Source organism: Nyctereutes procyonoides, unplaced genomic scaffold (assembly GCF_905146905.1).
Source record: "Nyctereutes procyonoides isolate TBG_1078 unplaced genomic scaffold, NYPRO_anot_genome, whole genome shotgun sequence".
NCBI classification, from domain to species: Eukaryota; Metazoa; Chordata; class Mammalia; order Carnivora; family Canidae; genus Nyctereutes; species Nyctereutes procyonoides.
Window position 1 is genome coordinate 50,188,360 of NW_026575133.1, and position 22,549 is coordinate 50,210,908.

The window sequence follows — 22,549 nt, forward strand, 5'->3', positions numbered from 1 at the left end:
CGGAATTTTTAGAGCTGTGAAACTATTATATATGGTACTGTAATGATGGGATACATGACATTATGCATTTGTCAAAGTCTGAAGAATGTACAACATAGTGTGAACCCTAATATAAGTTAGGGACTTCAGTTAAGAACAATGTATCAATATTTGTGCATTAATTGTAACAAATGTACCACCCTAATACAATATGGTAATGTGAAACTGTAAGTTGGAGAGGTGGTATGTGGGAACTCTGTATTGTCACCTCAGTTTTCTTTGGTGTGAATTTAAAAGTGGTCTAAAAATAGTCTTTTTTTCAAGATTTTATTTGAGAGGAGAAAGAATGCACATGAACACAGGGGAGGGGCAAAGGAAAGGGAGAAGGTCAAGCATACTACTCTCTGAGCAGGAAGCCTGACATGGGGCTTGATCCCAGGACCCTGAGATCAAGGCAGACACTTAACCGACAGAGCTACCCAGGCACCCCTAAAAAATGGAAACAGTCCAGATGTCCACAGACCGATGAATGTATAAGCAAAATGTGCTCTATCCCACAATGGAATATTATTTGGCCACACAAAGGAATGAAGGACTCATAATTCTACAGCATGGATGAACTGAGAAAATGCTAAGTGAAATTTGGTCACAAAAGACCATGTACTATATGATTCTGTTTGTTCTGAATAGGCCAATCCAAAGAAACAGAAAGTACATTGGTATGTTCCAGGATGGGGGGGAACACAGGGTGATTGCTAATGTGTATGAGATTACCTTTTTAAGTGATGAATGTTCTAAAATTAGTTACTGGTGGGGTGCCTAGGTGGCTCTGTCAGTTAACCGTCTGACTTTGGCTCAGGTCATGATCCCAGGGTCCTTGGATATACTCCCACATTGGGCTCTCTGCTCAGTGGGGAGTCTGCTACTCCCTCTACTCCTCCCCCTACTTGTGTGTGTGCACATGCATGCACGTATGCACACACTCCCTCAAAATCTTTTTTAAAGGGGCACCTGGCTGGGTCAGTGATTGAGTGGCTACTTTTGGCTCAGGTCATGATCCCAGTCACCTAGGGTCGATTCCTGCATCGGGCTCCTCACGGGGAGCCTTCTTCTCCCTCTGCCTATGTTTCTGTGTCTCTCATGAATAAATAAATAAAATATTTTTTAAAAATCGTTTTTAAAAATTAGATAATGGGGGTTCCAGGTGGTTCAGTTGGTTAAGCATCTGCTTTCAGCTCAGGTCATGACTCCAGGGTCCTAAGAGTGAGCCCTGAGTCAGGCAGGCTCCCTGCTCAGCTGGGAGTCTGCCTCTCTCTCTGCCCCTCCCAGCTTATACTTGCTCTATATCAAATAAGTAAATCTTGAAAAATTAAATACAGTAAGAAAATAAGTGTTGGTGAGTATGTGGAGAAAAGGGAACGCTTGTGGACTGTTGGTGGGAATGTAAACTGGGGCAGCCACTATGGAAAGCGGTGTGGAATTTGCTCAAAAAATTAAATACAGGGACGCCTGGATGGCTCAGTGGTTAAGTTAAGCTCTGCTTTCGGCTCAGGGCATGATCCTGGAGTTCAGGGATTGAGTCCTACATCAGGCTCCCTGCATGGAGCCTGTTTCTCCCTCTGCCTATGTCTCTGCCTCTCTCTGTGTGTGTGTCTCCTGAATAAATAAATAAAATCTTTAAAAACAATTAAATACAGAACTACCATAAGATTCAACAATTCTGTCTCTGGGTATTTATCTGAAGAGAAAATGAAAACACTAACTTAAAATGGTATCTGGAGCATTATTTGCAGTAGCTGAGATATGGAAACAACCTAATTATCCATCAATAGGTGAGTAAAGAAATTGTGGCATATGTATTATAGTAGAATATAACTCAGCCATTAAAAAGAATGAAATCTTGCCATTTGCAACAACATGGATGGACCATGAGGGCATTGTGGTAAGTGAAATAGGTCAGAGGAGGACAGATACCATATGAGTTTATATGTGTCATTTTTTAAAAGATTGATTTATTTGGGAGAGTGCATGTGCACAAAGGGGGGGGGGAGGAACAGAGGGGAAGAGTCTTCAAGCAGACACCCCACTAAGCATGGAGCCCAATGTGGGACTTGATTCCAGATGCATGAGATCATGACCTGCACCAAAACCAAGAGTCAGAAACAACAACTGAGCCATCCACGCACCCTACAGCTGTCATCTTAAAGAAAAAACAAAATCCCAAGTTTTATAGGGAACATATTAGTAGTTGCCAGAGGTGGGGAGCGAGGAGAGTAGGCAAAATGATTGAAAGGGGTCAAACGGTACAAACTTCCAGTTATAAAATTATATAAGTCATGGGGATGTATATACATCATGGCAACTATAGTTAATCATACCATATGTTGGCAGCCCCAGTGGCGCAGCGGTTTAGCGCTGCCTGCAGCATGGGGGTCTCCAGGATCGAGTCCCACGTCGGGCTTCCTGCATGGAGCCTGCTTCTCCCTCAGTCTGTGTCTCTGCCTCTCTCTCCCTGCCTCTCCTTCTCCCTCTCCCTGTGTCTCTATGAATAAATAAACAAAATCTTAAAAAAAAAAAAATCATACCATATGTTGTATATTTGAAAGTTGCTAACAGAGTAGGTCTTAAAAGTTCTTATCACAAAAAAAATTGTAATTATATGTGGTGATGTATATCAGCTAGATTGATTTTGGTGATGATTTTGCAGTATGTATAAATATGTGTTGTATACCTAAAACTAATTTCCTGTGTCAATTATATTTCAGTAAAAAATAGGATAACAAAAAGTACAGATTCAATACATGTTAATAGCATAATATTTTTGTATTTATTTATTTATTTATTTATTTATTTATTTATTTATTTATTTATTTATTTATTATAGTCATACAGAGAGAGAGAGAGAGGGGCAGAGACATAGGCAGAGGGAGAAGCAGGCTCCATTCACCAGGAGCCCGACGTGGGACTCGATCCCGGGTCTCCAGGATCGCGCCCTGGGCCAAAGGCAGGCGCCAAACCGCTGGGCCACCCAGGGTTCCCCTATTTTATTTATTTTTTAAGTAAACGTTACACCCAGCACGGGACTTAAACTCATGACCCTGAGATCAAGAGTTGCATGTTTTACTGTCTCTGCCAGTCAGGTGCCCCAATAACATTTTTAATTAAAGATAACTACTTCCAAAGATGAGTGAGAAGAGACCCATTGTTTTACATTTTTGCAAAAGGCTTTAATGTTTGGGTTAGCAAAATACACATAAATATTCTGCATTTACTCTTTTGTGATGTTATGTATCATTTACTCTCTGGAAAATTCTAGTCTATATTTATGAAAGAATTACAGGGAATATGGCAGATAGTGTAGCAGTAGTATAAAAATATTTTTTTACTTTATGGACTCCCTAGAATGTTGCAGGGACTGCTGGTAGGGAAAGATGGGACCCCGGAGGACATACACCCTAGTCAATACTAGGAGTCCTTGCACACTGAGCTCCTAGACTTATCCTCAACGATCTGCATGGCCTCTCCACTTTGGTATCTCAGGGGCTGCTGAAACCCAGTTTTTGCATCCGAGTGCCAGCATTTCCTTCTACTCAAGTGTGAAAATCAAAACCCAAGTTAAATTCTTGACACTTGCCACAGCCTTATATCTCATGAGTAATCACCAGATGTGAAGTTCATCAGTTATTTGCTTCAAGCCTAAGAAGCTGAAACTCTGCTCTGATCAACCCCTTTTGCTGTTGTGGTTCTGACTGTGGCAAAGTTTATGTAGGACTAGACTGGTTTTGACTAGTAATTGGCTTTAGAGGGAGGAGGGCCAAGGTATTGCCTTTGGAATGAAAACTTGCAGGCAGCTATAGAATATGTGAATATGGGTTCTTTCTGCTTTTCAGTTCTACTTTCACTTCTCTTTTTGTAGCAGAATTGGGAGAAGTAGGGTGGAGTGCTAATTCCAGCAAGTGATTATTATTTGGAGGGATCTTCCAGACATCAGCCTGATTTAAAGTCTATTTTGTCTGATACTCGTATAGACATTCCTAGTTTCTTCCTCTCTTTTATTTTTTTAGAAGGGGCAGAGGGATGATGAGAGAGAGAATCTTAAGCAGGCTCCACACCCAACAGAGCCTGACACAGGACTTGATCTCACAACCTGAGATCATGACCTGAGCCAGAATCAAGAGTCAGGTGTTTAACTGATTGAGTCGGGAGGCCTGGGTGGCTCAGCGGTTCAGCATCTGCCTTTGGCTCAGGACGTGATCCTGGGTCCTGGGATCCAGTCCCACGTCGGGCTCCCTGCGTGGAGCCTGCATCTTACTCTGCCTGTGTCTCTGACTCTCTCTCTGTGTCTCTCGTGAATAAATAAATAAAATCTTTAAAAAAAAATAAAAATAACCGAGCCACCCAGGTGCCCCCCTAGTTTCTTTTCATTACTGTTGCACAGAATATCATTTCCTACTCTTTCACATTCAATCTATATGTTTTTGGATCTAAAGTGAGTCTCTTGTAGACAGCATATGGTTGGATCATGTGTTTTAATCTATTCTGCCCGTCTTTTTCTAACTGGAGAATTTAATCCATTTACATTTAAAGTAATGAGAGAAATTCTGTCCTTTTGCTGATTGTTTTCTATGTGCCTTATAGCTTTTTTTTGTTTTCCATTTACTGTATTACTATTTTCTTTGATCATTTTTTTGGTAGTAAAATGGTTAAATTCCTTTCTCATTTCTTTTTTAATTGTATGTTTAACAGTGTTATGCTGGTTTAAAGTATACAGTATAATGATTCAACAATTCTACACATCATGCAGTGCTCATTAAGGCAAGTGAATTCTTAATCCACTTTTTCTATTTCACCCATTTTCCCCACCCATCTTCCCTCTGGCAACCACCAATTTGCTCTCTGTATTTAAGTGGGTTTTTTTTTTTTTTTTTGTCTGTTGTCTCCTTTGTCCATTCGTTTGCTTTCTTAAATTCCACATATGAGTGAAATTATATGGTATTTATTTTTCTCTTTTTTCACTTAGCATAATACCATCTAGGTCTGTCATGTTCTGGCAAATGGCAAGATCTCAGTTTTTATAGCTGAGTAATATTCCTCTATGGGCGTGTGTGTGTGTGTGTGTGTCTGTGCGCATGCCACTCAGGCGCCCCTACTTGTTTTATGGTTGTTCTAATAGTTCTTCTCTGTTCTTCCTTCTCTTCCTCTTTTGCCTAATAGTTTGATGGCCTTCTTTAGTGATATACCTGGATTCCATTTTCTTTATTTTTTGTGTATTTATTAAGGTTTTTGATTTGTGGTTGCTGTTAGGTTCATATATAACATCTTAGGGGTTGCTTAAGTTTGAACTCATTCTAGAAACACTAAATTTTTATTCCTCCCACCAACCATGGTGTATGTATATATTCTACTTTACATTCTTTTATTTTATGACTCCCTTGACTGATTTTTATAGGTATAATTTATTTTACTGCTATTGTGCTTTAACCTTTATACAGGTCTTATAAGTGATTAATCTCCTACTTACGTGTTTGCATTTACTTTTGAAATTTTTTTCCTTTCATAATTTTCTTACTCCTGTTATGGCCTTTTCTATTCACTCAAAGAATTTCCTGGGCAGCCCCAGTGGCTTAGCGGTTTAGCACTGCTGTCAGCCCGGGGTGTGATCCTGGAGACCCGGGATTGAGGCCCACGTCAGGTTCCCTGCATGGAACCTGCTTCTCCCTCTGCCTGTGTCTCTGCCTCTCTCTCTCTGTCTCTCATGAATAAATAAAACTTAAAAAAAAGAATTCCTTTAATATTTCTTATAATGCTGGTCTAATGGTGATGAACTTCTTTAACTTTTGTTTGTGAAACTATCTCCTTCTATTCTGAATGATAACCTTGCTGGTTAAAGAATTCTTGGACAGACATTTTTTTCCTTTCAGTACTTTGATTATATCATGCCACTCCTTCTGACCTGAAATGTTTCTGCTGAAAAATAAGCTGATAGGGTTTTGTGGTTTCCAGTGAATGTAACTATTTTCTTTTCTTTTACTATCTTTATCTCTACTTTCGGCCTATGCAAAGGCAGACACTCAACCACTGAGCCACCCAGGCATCCTGCTTTTTGCCATTTTAATTTTCAAGTGTCTTGGTGTGGACCTCCTTGTGTTGATTTTGTCGAGGGTGCTCTCATTTCCTTTTGTGTATGTTCAGTAGCTGTTTTCTTTTTTAAAAAATATTTATTGGGCACCTGGGTGGCTTAGTCAGTTGAGCATCTGTCTTCAGCTCAAGTCATGATCTCAGGGTCCTGGGATCGAGCCTCACATTGGACTCCCCCTCTCAGCAGAGAGTCTGCTTCTCTCTCTCTGACCCTATTCCCCACTTGTGGGCTCTCTCTCAAATAAAACCTTTAAAGATCTTTATTTGAGACAGAGCATAAGAGACACAAGTAGGGGGAGTGGCAGAGGGCGAAGGAGAAGCAGGCTCCCCATGTGGGGAGCTGGATCCCATAACCCTGGGATCATGACCTGAGCCAATGGTAAACACTTAACTGAGTCACCCAAATGCCCTCAGTAGCTATTTTCCATGCAGTTAACATGGGGATTATATTTAACATCCTAAAGTTCTAATACTCTAATTTGAATGTATAGTAGTTTAACAACAATAATATATAAAAACTCTGCTCTTTTAGCGGTCCATCTCTACCTCTTTAGATGTTGATATCATAAAATTATATATCTTTATACATTATGTGCCCCAAAACTTAGACTGATAATCCTCTTAAATACACTGGTCTTTAAATTTTGTAAAAAGCAAGATTTGGAGTTACAAACCAAAGTGATACAATACTAGGTTTTATTATTTTTTAAAATATTTTATGTATTTATCCGTGAGACACAAAGAGAGAGGCAGAGATATAGGCAGAGGTAGAAGTAGGCTCCCCATGGGAGCCCGAAGGGGGACTCGACCCCACAACCCCAGGATCACAACCTGAGCCAAAGGCAGATGCTCAACCACTGAGCCACCCCCAAGGTGTCCCTTTACTAAGTTCTAGAGTAATACTTTTTAAAAATTTACTAATCTCATAAATCATGTAGAAAAATTTAAAATGTACCAACAATTTTTTTTCCAACAATTGTTAAAATCATACTTAACCTTTATTGAAATCTTAATTTCTTCACATGGCTACACATTACTGTCAGGTATTCTTTTGTTTTATTTTTTTTAAAATATTTATTTGAGGGATCCCTGGGTGGCGCAGCGGTTTGGCGCCTGCCTTTGGCCCAGGGTGCGATCTTGGAGACCTGGGATCGAATCCCACGTCGGGCTCCCGGTGCATGGAGCCTGCTTCTCCCTCTGCCTATGTCTCTGCCTCTCTCTCTCTCTCTCTCTCTCTCATAAATTAAAAAAAAAAAAAGAAAAAAATAAATATTTATTTGAGAGAGAGAACAGGCAGGGGAAAGGGTGTGTGTGTGGGGGGGGGGAGAAGCTGTGCAGGGAGCGTCATGCAGGGCTCCATCCCAGGATCCCAGGATGATGACCCAAGCCAAAAACAGATGCGTAACTGACTGAGCCACCCAGGTGCCCCTGTCAAGTATTCTTTTATTTCACACTACAGGACTCCCTTGAGCATTTCTTACATCACATGCCTCTTGGCAAGAAACTCTTTCAACTTTTGATTATCTGGGAATGTCTTAATTTATTTACTTTTTGAAGAAATAATTTGCTGGTATAAGTTTTGAGTGACGGTTTTTCTCTCTTACCCTTTGAAATATATCAGCTCACTACATTCTAGTCACCAGAGTTTCTAATGATCAATTTGCTGATAATCTTACTGAGCATTTTGTGTGTATGGTGATTTTTTCGTATTTTCAGGATTCTGTCTATGGCTTTTGAAATTTTGATCATGTGTCATCAGTGTGGTTCTCTTTGAATTTATCTTACTTGGAGGTCATTGAGCTTCTTCAGTGTTTATATTCATGTCTTTCATCAGATTTAGGAAGTTGTCAGCCATTATTTTTTCAGATATTCTCTCTGTTCTCTTGGGAGTCACATGATACTTAGGTTGTCCCGCTAGATGGTGTCCTATTGTCCCTGAGGCACTATTCTCTTCTTCAGTCTTTTTCCTTAGACTCAATAATATCCACTATACAAACTTCCAGTTTGCTGGTTTTTTCCTTCTGCTTGTTCAGCTCTGGATTTGAATCCATGTAGTGAATTTTCATTTCAGTTATTGTGCTTTTCAACTCTAGAAGTTATTTTTAGTTACTTTTTAGGTATTTTCTTTATTAATATTTCCACTTTTGTTTACTTTGTCCATATCTCTCTTTGGTTCTTTGAGCATCTTTAAAATCATTGTTTTAAGGCCTTTGGTCATTATAACTGCCATGACGTCTTTGTCAGCAACAGTTTGTCTTTTTTTTTTTTTTTTTTTTTATGATAGTCATACAGAGAGAGAGAGAGGCAGAGACAAGGCAGAGACATAGCAAGAGGGAGAAGCAGGCTCCATGCACCGGGAGCCCGACGTGGGATTCGATCCCGGGTCTCCAGGATTGCGCCCTGGGCCAAAGGCAGGCGCCAAGCCGCTGTGCCACCCAAAGATCCCAGCAACAGTTTGTCTTGATTTAATATTTTCCTTTGGGCCATACTTTCCTGTTTGTTTGCATTGTGAGTTTTGTTAAAAACTGGACATTTGAATCTAATGATGTGGTAACTTTGGAAATCAAATTCTTCCCCTTCTTCAGGGCTTGGCTGTTCTTTGTTAGTTTTCCTTTTTGATTGCTCTAGGCTATGAGTGCTGGGACTTAAGGCCTCCTTGGTTCTTTTGAGCTTTTTGTCTGGGCATGCATTTGTCACAGAGTCTTGACATATATGCAGTTGTATTTGAATGTCTAGTCTTCAGTGCCTGACCCTCAAAAAAGGAGAAAGAGAAAAATGAAGAGCATGGGGGAGGATGACACTTGCTCATTAAATCCTCTGGAAGTCAATTTAGCTGGAGAGAGAGATGGCAGCAAGAATAGCTCCCTGCCTGTTTGCACACATGTAATCAGAAGCAGCAATCAGAGCACAGATCCCAGTATCTGTAGGACAGTACTGAGCAGTGTCAGTGAGCATGGAGATAGGGCTGCAGGTTATTTCTCCTCTCACTGTCCAAGTCTTCCTGGGATGTTGTAAGCCTTCCACAAACTCTAGCATTCCAAAACTGTTTATATCAGGTGTATTCTGCTAGTGCATTTGTTATCTGGAGGTGAGCGGGTGGGGAACAAATTCTTTGTTCTTCCTCCTCCACCATCTCCTCAGAATCCCGTCAGTCTGGTCTGTTCTTGATAAAATTTCTCCAGCTTTAGGCCTCCTCTTCCTGCTACCCACACTCACTCTTGGCATTTGTCTCCTGGGTGTTTCAGAAATTCACTGCTCATCTGTGAAGGCTTTTGTCCAAGTCAGTTTATCAAGGCTTTCTTGTATCGGCTGGTCTTTGATAGTCCCATATGGAAGTGTGATTTTTTTAAAAAAAGATTTTATCTATCTATCATCCATCTATCTATCTATCTATCTATCTATCTATCTATCTATCTATCTATCTATCTATTTTAGAAAGAGAGCACACACATGCATGAGCAGGGGGGAGGGCCAGAGGGAGAAAGCATCTGAAACAGACTCCAAGCGGATCATGGAGCCCGTGTGGGGCTCAGTCCTGTGACTGCAAGATCAGGACCTGAGCCAGAACCAAGAGTTGGACGCTTAACCAACTTGAGCCACACAGGGCCCCCTGGAAGTGTGATTTTTACCTTTTGATTTTTTTGTGTTACCATAAGAATAAAGGTTTTTGGTGTCTTGACATCCTGAACTGGAAGTAATGTAGTCCTAATACCCATTCTTAATCATCACTGATCTGTTTTTAATTTTTTTAACTTTTAATTTTTTAAAAAAGATTTTATATATTTGAGAGAGAAAGAAAGCACAAGTAGGGGGCGGCAGGCAGGGAGAGGGAGAAGCAGGCTCCACACTGAGTAGAGAGCCTAATGTGAGGGTTAATCCCAGGACCCTTTTGACCTGAGCCAAAGGCAGATGTTTAACTGACTGAGCCACCCAGGCGCCCTTGATCTGTTTTTTATTTTTATTTTTTTTAATTTTTTTTAATTTTTATTTATGATAGGCACACAGTGAGAGAGAGAGAGAGAGGCAGAGACACAGGCAGAGGGAGAAGCAGGCTCCACGCACCAGGAGCCCGACGTGGGATTCGATCCCGGGTCTCCAGGATCACGCCCTGGGCCAAAGGCAGGCGCTAAACCGCTGCGCCACCCAGGGATCCCTTGATCTGTTTTTTAGATGGTTGCCAGAGCAGTTTTTCAAATGTGTGACTGATCATATAGTGGTTTTCTTACCGCTATACCCTAGTTGTTTTCTTACCCTTTTTCCAGCCATAATTTAAGCCTTTGCTTGTATTCTATGTTCTATCTGGAATCCTTTTACCCTTCTTTGCTGCTTGAGTTGTCTGCTGATCCTTCAGTATACATTTTCCTGAGACATAATGTTCATTTCTCCCTCCAGATGACAAGTATATTATACTTTTCTGTTCTTACAGTATTTTATTTACCCCTTTGTTACGTTATTTATAATTTATCCTGAGCATTTATTTTATGTGTCTGTCTCTCCAGTTTTAATTTGGGTTCCATGAATATTTGGATGGTATAAAACTAATTTTTAAATTCTGAGCACAATTGCTTGCATTTAGTGGCATTGAGTGTTCTGTGAATGAATGGAGATATACCTAAAAGAACATCTCAGACTCTCAGAAGATACTGATTTCCTACTTGATCCTTGCCATTATAGTCACTGCTAACAGTACCACATCAGACAAGTGTAATCCTGCTCTCAGAGTACTCATGAACTTATTTACTGTATTTACTCTTACAGTACTGAAGTGGCTTTAGTAATATGCATTTAACATTTATGTTTCAATATTGTGATTTATTTTATATCCTGATCCCTGTCTAGATCATAATCATTTATGAAATGAGGATACTGGATTAGATGACCTAGAAAAGTTACCATTGTTAACTATTATTAGATTTTTAAGCCCCTTGATAAGACAGGAATCATGTCTTTCACTTCTGTTGGCAGATTGTATAGGGCCAAGGATAGTATCTTACACTCAGTGGTTGGTTAGCAAATTTTAAAGAAAGAGGTGATGTCAGTGAATACTTCAGATGAATATGATTCTATTTTTCACTCTATTGATCTCATTATGTCCCTTCTCATTGCTTCGAAATTTCTGTATTTCCTTGATCTAGCTCATTCTCAATAGCTTTTAAAGATAAATGTAGTTGCCTATTGAACAACACAAGGTTAGAGGCACCAGCCCGCCATGTAGTCAAAAATCTGTGTATAACTTTTGACTTCTCAAAAACTTAATAGCCTGCCATTGACCAGAAGCCTTACCAATAACATAAACAGACAACATATATTTTGTATGTTAAATGTGTCACATTCTGCATTCTTATGACAAAGTAAGCTAGAGAAAAGAAAATGTTAAGAAAAATCGTAAGGAAGAAAAAATAACATTTACAGTACTGTATTGAAAAAAAATCATATATAAATGGACCCACACAGTTAAAGCTCATGTTCAATGTTCAACTGTATATATTTTTCACTTCATCCCTCTTAACTCTGCTAAGAAGGTAAGGTGATTGTTTATCTCCATTTTACAACTGAGGAAAGTGTTCAAGAGCATAGCCAAGGAACAGAGTCAGAGTTCAGATCCAGGACCCTTCCTCTCTGCTTCCATATCTGGGAATTGAGAGTTTCTCCCTGATCTAACTTGGTGGTATCCCCCTTTTATTTATTTTTTTTTAAAGATTTTATTTATTTATCCATGAGAGACACAGGCAGAGACCCAGGCAGAGGGAGAAGCAGGCTCCATGCAGGGAGCATGATGCAGGACTCCATCCCAGGACCCTGGGATCATGCCCTGGGCCAAAGGCAGGCGCTGTACCACTGAGCCACCCAGGTGTCCCATGTATCCACCTTTTTTTTTTTTTTTTTTGTATCCACCTTTTAACACAGTGTATCAGTAAGGTCTTTGAGAAGTCACAGAAATGTGTTAATTTTAGCAAAATAGGAATTAATTGATACAATTATGGAGAGTCTCAGGATTGCTGAGAAGGTTTAGCATTCAAGCTGGGAAATGAGGCACCTGGGTAGCAGAGTCGGTTAAACATTTGTCTTCAGCTCAAGTCATGATCCTAGGGTCCTGGGATTGAGCCCAGGTCAGGTTCCCTGATCAGCAGGAAGTCTACTCCCTTTCCAGCTGCCTGCCTGTTTTGTGCTATGGCGCATGCCAGTGCTCTCTCTCTCTCTTCCTCTCCCATGTACATTCTCTCTCAAATAAATAAAATCTTGAAAATAACCCCATAAAACTGGGAAATGGATAGGAATCAGGTTAGCTCCTAAAGTTCCAGAAGCAAGGACATAAAGAGACACTACCACAGAGGGACTGAAATCCAAGTGATTTTCATTCTCTGCTCAAGATTCAGAGCAAGGAGGAGCCTTATGTTGGCACTACTTGAGTTACCTTTATGACCTCTGGTTAGTGCATTGGTTCTCAGCTAAGGGCAGTTTTATCCTCCCAGTGGGCAATTCCTAGAGGAATTTTTAGTTACAACTGGGGGCAATTACTACTGGCATCTAGTGAGTAGAGGCCAGGAATGCTAAATATCCTATAGTGTCAGCCCCTGCAAAAGAGAATTATCTAGCCCCACAGATCAGGAGTGCTGAAAAATCTTGGATGTGGGAAAGGCACCTCAATTAATAGTCCTTAGCAGACTTACCCTACTGGGGGTAGAAGGAAACTAAATGTTCTTACCAAAAAAGGTAGAATAGATGCTGGACAGCCAAAGACAACACAAAAACAAAAGAGTAGTACAAACTGGAGCAATAATTTCAGTTTTGGACTGTGAAGTTGAATACACATTTGTAAATGACATATTAGAGGTGTTTTTTTTTTAATTTTTATTTATTTATGATATAGTCACAGAGAGAGAGAGAGGGAGAGAGGCAGAGACATAGGCAGAGGGAGAAGCAGGCTCCATGCACTGGGAGCCTGACGTGGGACTCGATCCTGGATCCCAGGATCACGCCCTGGGCCAAAGGCAGGCGCTAAACCACTGCGCCACCCAGGGATCCCACTAGAGGTGTTTTTTAAAAATTTATGAAATATTTGAAATTCTGAACTTAAACCCAGAAAGATTCTAAATGACTATTTTTAAAAAGTATTCTTTGAATTGAAACTTAAGAATAATGAGTGGTGTGGGGAAAAAAGAATGTATTGTGTGTGTGTATTTAATTCAGTAATAATTTAGGTTTTGGGGAGAAATTGTGAGTAACCTATACCACTGGATTAGAATCAAACTGCCACTTACTGTGAATTAAACTACAGCACTTTTGGGATGCCTGGGTGGCTCAGCAATTGTGTGCCCACCACTCAGGGTGTGATCCCAGGATCTGGGTTTGAGTCCCACATAGGGCTCCTTATAGGGAGTCTGCTTCTTCCTCTGGCTATGTCTCTGCCTCTCTGTGTCTCTCATGAGTAAATAAATAAAATCTTTAAAAACTAAATAAGTAAACAAACTAAAGCACTTTTCAGGGAAGTTCTAGTTTAAAATAGAGCATCTTATTCTCTTAAACTATTGAAATCAAACCCAGCTAGAAGATAATTATATTTTCTTTTTTTTTTTTAATTTTTATTTACTTATGATAGTCACAGAGAGAGAGAGAGAGAGGCAGAGACACAGGCAGAGGGAGAAGCAGGCTCCATGCACCGGGAGCCCGATGTGGGATTCGATCCCGGGTCTCCAGGATCGCACCCTGGGCCAAAGGCAGGCGCCAAACCGCTGCGCCACCCAGGGATCCCATAATTATATTTTCTAAACAGGAAACAGATTATTATTCAAACTGATTCAAACTAGCAAATTTGATTTGGATCCATAGACAATTTACCATGACTTTTTGCTAATTAATTAGTTAAATTAAAAATGTTTCACATTATACCTGATTACAGGATAACATTTAATAAAGGACCCTTTCACTAATTAGCAACTTTGGATGTTGCTTGTACACAAAAAATGTGAAGATGGTGGATCTGTAGAATGTGCAGTCATGTGTTAGAATTTCTCTAACAGTTTACCTTGTTCTTTGCCTAGACAGTAATTCATGTTAAATCCAAGTCAAAGGAAGATGGAGTCACCCCATAATTTCCCTACCATTCCTTTTAACGTTCATACTATTTTTGTGCCTTATTATATATGTGACTCATCACTGGTCTATTTTTGCTTTCATATTTTATAACACCTTTGCTGTAGCATTTCTGTTTTACTACCCTGAGGAAGTCTGGAAATGACTAGAAACTTTCCCCTCTTCCCTTCTGGGGGGTTTGGGCCCTGCTGCCAGATCTCCAGGCTGTGCTGAGTGAGCCTCTCCCTAAGGGGTCATTGTCCCTGGCCCCGCAGTTCATCTCAGCAGGGTGTCGTTGCAGGTAAACCACTGTCTCCCAGAGAAGATCGTAGTGTACCGTGATGGAGTGTCTGATGGCCAACTAAAGACGGTTGCCAACTATGAGATTCCTCAGCTACAGAAGTGTTTTGAAGCTTTTGAGAATTATCAGCCCAAGATGGTAGTATTTGTAGTTCAGAAGAAAATCAGCACCAATCTGTACCTGGCTGCTACTGAGCACTTTGTGACTCCCTCCCCTGGGACTGTGGTAGATCATACCATAACAAGCTGTGAGTGGTAAGTCGGGAAAACATTATATTTTAGTAAGAATAGGTTGGAGGAGTTATCTGTTCCCTAGGTACTGGAATGGGGAAGTTGCCGGGAAAGATGTGGAATGGAATCCTCAGAGATTTTACTGTTATAAAGTATTTTCAAAAACAATTAAAAAGCCAATAATAAATCTTTTACTTCTTAGGTATAAAATATTGAACACACGTTTTTCCTAAGGTTATGCATGCTTTTTTAAGCCTATGCATGCAGATTTGGTGGTTTCTACTACCATTCTTAAATAACCTATTGAGTCTGGAAACCTGCATTGTAATCATGGTGTGGTCTGTGTGTTTCCTTGATCCAGTCATTTGACCTCTTTGAGCCTTAGGTGAAGGAGCCAAAGTGATCGCCAAGATCTTTTCCAGCTATCTTTAGCCAAATCTGACCATATCATTCCTTTGTACTTTTTCCTTCCTAGGGTGGACTTCTACCTTCTTGCTCATCATGTACGGCAAGGTTGTGGCATTCCTACCCATTACGTCTGTGTTCTCAACACTGCAAACCTGAGCCCTGATCACATGCAGAGGTAAACTGACCGAGAGATAACTTACTCTTTCTCTCTCGTAATTAATTCTGGCCAGCTAGCTAAAATGGGGTCAATCCCCGCCCTCCAGAATATTTTCCCTTTTAATTTCTTTTTGGCTTTCTTGATAATGGTATCTTTTTCAAGAGTGATTGGTATTTCATGTGCACATTAAAATTATTTGAAGAGCTTTAAAAAAAATTAGTGATACCTTACCCCCAGCGTTCTGAGGCCTTTTTATTTTAAAAACTGCTCTGGGGATCCCTGGGTGGCGCAGCGGTTTGGCGCCTGCCTTTGGCCCAGGGCACGATCCTGGAGACCCGGGATCGAATCCCACGTCGGGCTCCCGGTGCATGGAGCCTGCTTCTCCCTCTGCCTGTGTCTCTGCCTCTCTCTGTGTGTGTGACTATCATAAATAAATAAAAATAAAAAAAAATAAAAACTGCTCTGGATGATTATGACATATAGCCAGTTTTGAGACCCAGTGTCCTTGGACTCAGATTATATCAGTACTTTGCTAGGGTACTTACTCTTCTGTAGCCTATTCTTGAGGGAGGAAAAAAAGTTCTCCTGTGTTTATTTTGTTTCGATCTAAAAACGGGGGGGGGGGGGGCACCTAAAGAGAGGGAAATTACCCATGTCCTCTTGATTTACAAATAGTGGAAAAGAAATAATCGCACTTAAAAATTATGATTCCCAAAAGTTGCATCATGTTTTTCTCAGACTTTCAGTTTTTTTAAAAGTATGCTGTGTGTCATACACTCAGAATCATTCCCAAATTGAAGATGGAGAGTCATATGGATCGTATTTTCTTCTTGGCCTACAGGTTGACTTTCAAATTGTGCCACATGTACTGGAATTGGCCTGGCACCATCAGAGTTCCAGCTCCTTGCAAGTATGCCCACAAGCTTGCTTTCCTGTCAGGACAAATCTTGCATCATGAACCAGCCATCCAGTTGTGCGAAAACCTGTTCTTCCTGTGACTGGATGGCCAGGATGTGGGCTGGCTAGGGAGGTTAGAGTTCTGAACTCAGCTGTACTCCTGTAGGAGCAACAGGGATGGAAATGGTTTTTGTGTTGGTGGGGTTTTTTCACCAACCCAGTAGAATAAGATGCCTTTTCTTTTTTTTTTCTTTTATACCTGATAGCACCAAGAAATAAGTTCCATTCTAAATGTCAGCTGGAAATTGCCTTGTGGTCTTTGTAGAGCAAACAGAGGCAGTACTGTACCTGCATAGATGGAAGGGTGAATATGGGGGATCCTTTAAGAGCCTCCACAGCCAACATGAGCTGTGGAGACCTGCAGAAGCAAAAATTACACCTTATAAGTTCTGCTTATTAAGCAGTTACCATTTCTGGCGCCAGAGGTGATAATGAAGTCATTCCAAGTTTCTTAAAGTAGACAGTTACTTTATTTGGGCAACTGAGAAAGGTAATAAAAAGGCCTGTGAGGCAAAGTTTTCAAGATATTGCTATTACTGGCAAGTGTGAAAGGCACGTAGTAAAACCAGCTAGTGGCATATTCAGGCCCTTCTGACCTCATCTTGTCTGGGGATTGAGTTTATGACACCTGTGATACAAGTTGGCTTTGAAGATTTTGAAAGGGGCCTTTAAGTCATTCCTTAGTCTCCTGAGAGAAGCCAGATAAAGTTTTTTTCTGTATGTTTTAGTTGCTTTACAGTGCCCTATGTTGATTTTTTCCTACACTCTTCACCCCTGACACACACTTGCTCTATTACTGATCTTTAATAAGCTTCAGCTTTTAAATTAAGAATGAGAACATGGTGAAATTCAGCAGCTAGAAAGGTTCATGACAGAGTGTGAACCTTCCTTAAACCTTCCTCCCAGGTGCGTGGCCTCTCTTTGCTGATGTGTTTGTAAATGGAATCATTGATTTCCCCTGCTCAATAACCTATTCCTGACTGTTGGCTCATTTTGTTAGGAATTTTTCTGAATCCAGCGTAAGATTTCCAGAAGTCAGCTTTGGAAAACACGACACTCCTGCCAAAGTCCAGGCATTTCAGTTTAGCAAGTTGTCACTATGCCTGTGGGATTTTTTGTGTTTACTTTTCCCTGTTTTAAAATCTTCTAACCCCTTTAGGGTTAATTCAGTTTTAACTTTCTTTAGCTGGTTTTAAAAGCCAGTGTCATTTACCCTTTTTGAATTTTTATTTATTTATTTTTTGGTGTGATGGCATGGAGGGGACAAACAAATTCCCATTTTATATGACAGTCTGTGAGAAGAGAAACTTTAGCTTTAAAAACTCCTTAGAAGAAGAAAATCAAGCAAGTCTTCAGTTTGTTGCGGTGCCCAGCCTTTGCTTCAAAGTTCTGTTGAAGAACTTTGAGTGTGATAGTCCTTAAGAGCACTTCTGGTTTCATTTGGAGTACAGGACATAGGGTAGAGTAAGGGTAAGGCTAAGACCTGGAATCTAAAACCACTGAATCAAACAAATTGGATCACTGGTCTCTGGCTTTACAGATCAGCTTTCTGATTCTCTTTGGAAGCATTTTGAATTTCTCCTTTGAAGTTGGATTTCCTAATACTCATTTTCTCTTATATAATCAGAAAAGACAAATGCTTGAATATAATACAAATATTTCTTCACTTTTTATTCCTGTTTTCTTGCCTTGTTTTTCAGTATTATTGTGAAATGATTGAGCTGTGGGTTGGGAAATAAAAACAAATTTGTATAAATGTGAATTTGTGTTTGAAATAGTGCTGTTGATATATATAGTTCTTTGCCTTCCTAGAGCTGCAACACTTGTTACAATTATTAATTTACTATTCATTATGCAAGATGCAGCTGTAGTATTAGTAGCAAGGTAATTTCACTGTGACCTGATAGTAAGATTTCTTGGAAAAGACACTAGTTATCTTCTGGGACAATTGAGGGATGTGTCTATGTGCAGTCTTGTTTTTCAAATCTCTTTTCCCATCAGTTTCTATTGTCTATGTGAGAGCCACCTACAAGAGTGGCCTCTCCCTTCCCCTTTTTTTTAATAATGCTTTTCTTTCTGTAACCCTTAAAAATGCCTTCCAAAAGCACCCTGGCTGCTTGTTTCACCACTATGTCTCCTTCTGTTTATTTAGAAACTCCATTCTGAAATGATTTGGTGCTTCTTGAACTCATTCTAGATAGAACCTAATTTTTTTAAGTAGGCATGCATAAATAAGTTAATTAATTAAATTAGGTTCTGTGCCTAACATGGGGTTTGAACTCATGACCCGAAGATCAAGAGTCACGTGCTCTGCCAACTGAACCATGTAGGCACCACTAGAGAGAACTTAATTTCTGTACAATGTTACAGGGCCCTTTTGACATGGGTAGCATTTTATTGAATGGTGTGAAAAAAACACAGTTTTATAAATAGAATATCTTTCTATATTAAAAACAAAATTTGTGCCTGAAATTTCTCAGTGATTTGAGAATATTGGAGAAGGACCCTACTATTACTTTGTGGCTCCCTACTTAGCTTTAGCCTTACCTGAGTTTCTTTTTTTTGTTGTTGTTTTTTTTTGTTTTGTTTTGTTTTTATTTTATTTTTTATTTTTAATAATAAATTTATTTTTTATTGGTGTTCAATTTGCCAACATACAGAATAACACCCAGTGCTCATCCCGTCAGGTGCCCCCCTCAGTGCCCGTCACCCATTCACCCTCAGCCCCCGCCCTCCTCCCCTTCCACCACCCCTAGTTCGTTTCCCAGAGTTAGGAGTCTTTATGTTCTGTCTCCCTTTCTGATATTTCCTACCCATTTCTTCTCCCTTCCCTTCTATTCCCTTTCACTATTATTTATATTCCCCAAATGAATGAGAACATATAATGTTTTCCTTCTCCGATTGACTTCACTCAGCATAATACCCTCCAGTTCCATCCATGTTGAAGTAAATGGTGGGTATTTATCATTTCTAATGGCTGAGTAATATTCCGTTGTATACATAGACCACATCTTCTTTATCCATTCATCTTTCGAGGGACACCGAGGCTCCTTCCACAGTTTGGCTATTGTGGACATTGCTGCTATAAACATCGGGGTGCAGGTGTCCCGGCGTTTCATTACATCTGTATCTTTGGGGTAAATCCCCAACAGTGCAATTGCTGGGTCGTAGGGCAGGTCTATTTTTAACTCTCTGAGGAACCTGCACACAGTTTTCCAGAGTGGCTGCACCATTTCACATTCCCACCAATAGTCTTACCTGAGTTTCTTAGTAAGTTTTCCTGTCTGAATTTATTTTCTGCCTTTAAAAAATGAAGAAAGTCAAGAGAATGAGAAAAAAAGCCAGATTGAGAGAAACCATTTGCCAAAACACATTTGATATAAGACTTATCTGAAATAAAGAACTCTTAATAATAAGAAAGTAGACTGAAAATTGGGCAAAAGACCTAAATAGACATCTCACCAAAGATACACAGTTGGCATAATAAACATATGAAAAGGTGTTCAACATCACATGTCATTACAGAATTACAAATTAAAACAAGATACCACTACACCCCTACTAGTCTGGCCAAAATCCAGAACACTGACAAAGTCAAATGCTGACAAGGATGTGGAACAATAGAAACTTCCATCCTTTGCTGGTAGGAATACAAAATGGTATAGCACTTGGGAAGACAGTTTAGTAGTTTTAATACAAATACTCCAAAAGATATAAGGTGACTGAATGGATAAAAAAGCAAGACGCATCTACGTGCTGCCTACAGGAAACTAACTTCAGACTGAAAGACACCTGCAGACTGAAAGTGAAAAGATGGAGAAGCATTTACCATGCAAATAGAAGTGAAAAGAAAGCAGGAGTAGCAATACTTGTATCAGACAAAATAGAGTTTAAAGAAAGATTGTAACAAAAGACAAAGGAACCTGGCTAGCTCAGCTGGTAGAGCATGGGACTCTTGATCTCAGGGTTGTGAGTTCAAGCCCCATATTGGGGATAGAGATTACTTAAAATAATAAAATGGTTAAAGTGGCAAAGGTTATATGTACTTTACTCCAATTTACAAAAAAATTTTAGGGGTACCTGGGTGGCTCAGTCAGTTGAGCATCCAACTGTTGATTTCAGTTCAGGTCTTAATCTCAGGGTTGTGAGTTCAAGCCCCACAATGGGCTCCACACTTGGTGCGGAGCCTACAAAGTAAAATTTGGGGGGGTACCTGGGTGGCTCAGTGGTTGAGTATCTGCCTTTAGCTCAGGGCCTGATCCCGGGGTCCTGGGATTGAGTCCTGCATCAGGCCCCCCACAGGGAGCCTGCTTCTTCCTCTGCCTATGTGTCTGCCTTTCTCCTCTGTCTCTCATGAATAAATAAATAAAATCTTTTAAAAAGAAGAAAACAATTTTTTAAAAAGGACACTATATAATCATAAAGAGAACAATTCTTGTGAAGATACAACAATTGTAAATATGCACCCAACATGGCAGCACTCAAATACATAAAGATCATGAGATCAAGCCCCATGTTGGGCTAGTGCTCATTGGGGGGGGGGGGGTCCTGCTCAAGATTCTTTCCCTCTCCCTCTTGCCCCACTTGTGTGCTCTCTCTCTCTCTCTCTCAAATCTTTAAAGAAACCCCACAAATAGGTGGAAGTTAAATAACACTACTAAACAATGAAGTTTCGGGCAGCCCCAGTGGTGCAGCAGTTTAGCGCTGCCTGCACCCTGGGGTGTGATCCTGGAGACCCAGGATTGAGTCCCATATCGGGCTCCTTGTATGGAACCTGCTTCTCCCTCTGCCTGTGTCTCTGCCTTTCTCTCTCTCTCTCTCTCTCTGTCTCTCATGAATAAAAATATAAAAAAAAAAACACAATGAAATTTCTTGGTCAACCAAGAAATTAAACAGGAAATTTAAAAATGCTTGGAGAGACAAATGAAAATAACACAGTAATCCAAAATGTTTAGGATGCAGTGAAAGCTGTTCTAAGAGGGAAGATGATAGCAATGCAGGCCTATTCCAAGAAACCAGAAAAATTCAATGTAAGTTTACACATAAAGGACTAGAAAAAGAAAAAACCCAAAATCGGTAGAAGGAAGAATAAAGATTAGAGCAGAAATGAAACAGAACGAAAAAAAGAACCCAAGATCTTTGAAAATATCAACAAAATTGATAAACCTTTAGCCAAACTAAGCAAAAACTAAACCTATTCTTACCATGTTCTCTGGCAATCACATTCCTTGGTATTTGCTCAAATATGTTGAAAATGTATGTCCACAGAAAAACCTGCATGCAAAGGTTTATAGCAGCTTTATTCAGACTTGCCCAAACTTGGAAGCAACCAAGATGTCCTTCAGTAGGTGAATGCATAAATAAAATACGGTACATCCAGATAAAGGGATATTATTCAGGAAAAAAAAAAAAACTATCAAGCCACAAAAAGACATGGAGGAAACTTAAATGTTTATTACTAAGTGAAAAACCAGTCTGAAAAGGCTATATGATGTATGATTCCTACTACATGACATTCTGGAAAATGGAAAAACTATGGAGACGGTGAAAAGATAAGAGGTGGGGGGGGTAGGGAGAGATGACAAGGTGGAGCACAGACGATTTTTAGGGCAAGGAAACTATTCTGAATAATACTATAATGGTGGGATACATGTCCTGTATTCTTCCAAACCTGTAGAATGTGAAATACTAAGCACCAATCCTGATGCAAACTGTGGACCTGGGGTGATTATGATGTGTCAGTGTGGGTTGCAGTTTTGACACATGTACCATTTCTGGTAGGGGATGTTGGTAGTGGGGGAAGCTATATGTAATGGGAAATCTCTATCTGCCACTCAGTTTCGCTGTGAACCTAAAATTGCTCTAAAAAAATATTTGAGTATATTAGGGAGACCTCTGGCAACATGGTAGACTGAACAAATGCTGACCAAAATAGGAAAAAAAAAATTGTGTGTGTAGTAGCTAAATTTGGGGAAAATGGAACAAGGGAAGGGAGGGAAAGAAGAAGGAAAGAAAACATCAAGGTACAAGAAAGAAAGGGGAGCCAGAGTCGTAATATTTGATGCCAACACAGCTCCCAGGGTTATGGACAAAAGTGCAGGGGCAGAGCAGGAGCAGTGAGGATTTGCATTCCAGTTAAGGATAGAAGATGCCTATGAGGTGCCTCATTACAGGATTGAAGTCTCTTGGATGAAGAGAGCTGGAGCCTGAAAGGGTCCCTGCCAACCATCCTGGGGCGGCAACATGGAACTGAGGGGTAAAAAGACAATCATGGGAAATCCAAAGCCTGGGCCACATGCAGGTATA

At 40.1% G+C, this 22,549-nt stretch overlaps 1 protein-coding gene across 1 annotated transcript in view; it reads left to right on the forward strand.

The window, feature by feature from the left end:
• Positions 1-17,958, forward strand: part of PIWIL2 (piwi like RNA-mediated gene silencing 2) — a 76,006-nt gene extending 58,048 nt beyond the window's left edge. Inside the window, exons 21-23 of the mRNA XM_055299856.1 lie at positions 14,492-14,745; positions 15,197-15,304; positions 16,128-17,958. Of these exons, the coding sequence (XP_055155831.1) occupies positions 14,492-14,745; positions 15,197-15,304; positions 16,128-16,284 (519 nt within the window). The 3' untranslated portion in view covers positions 16,285-17,958. The remainder of the gene's footprint in view (positions 1-14,491; positions 14,746-15,196; positions 15,305-16,127) is intronic.
• Positions 17,959-22,549: the final 4,591 nt, after the last annotated feature.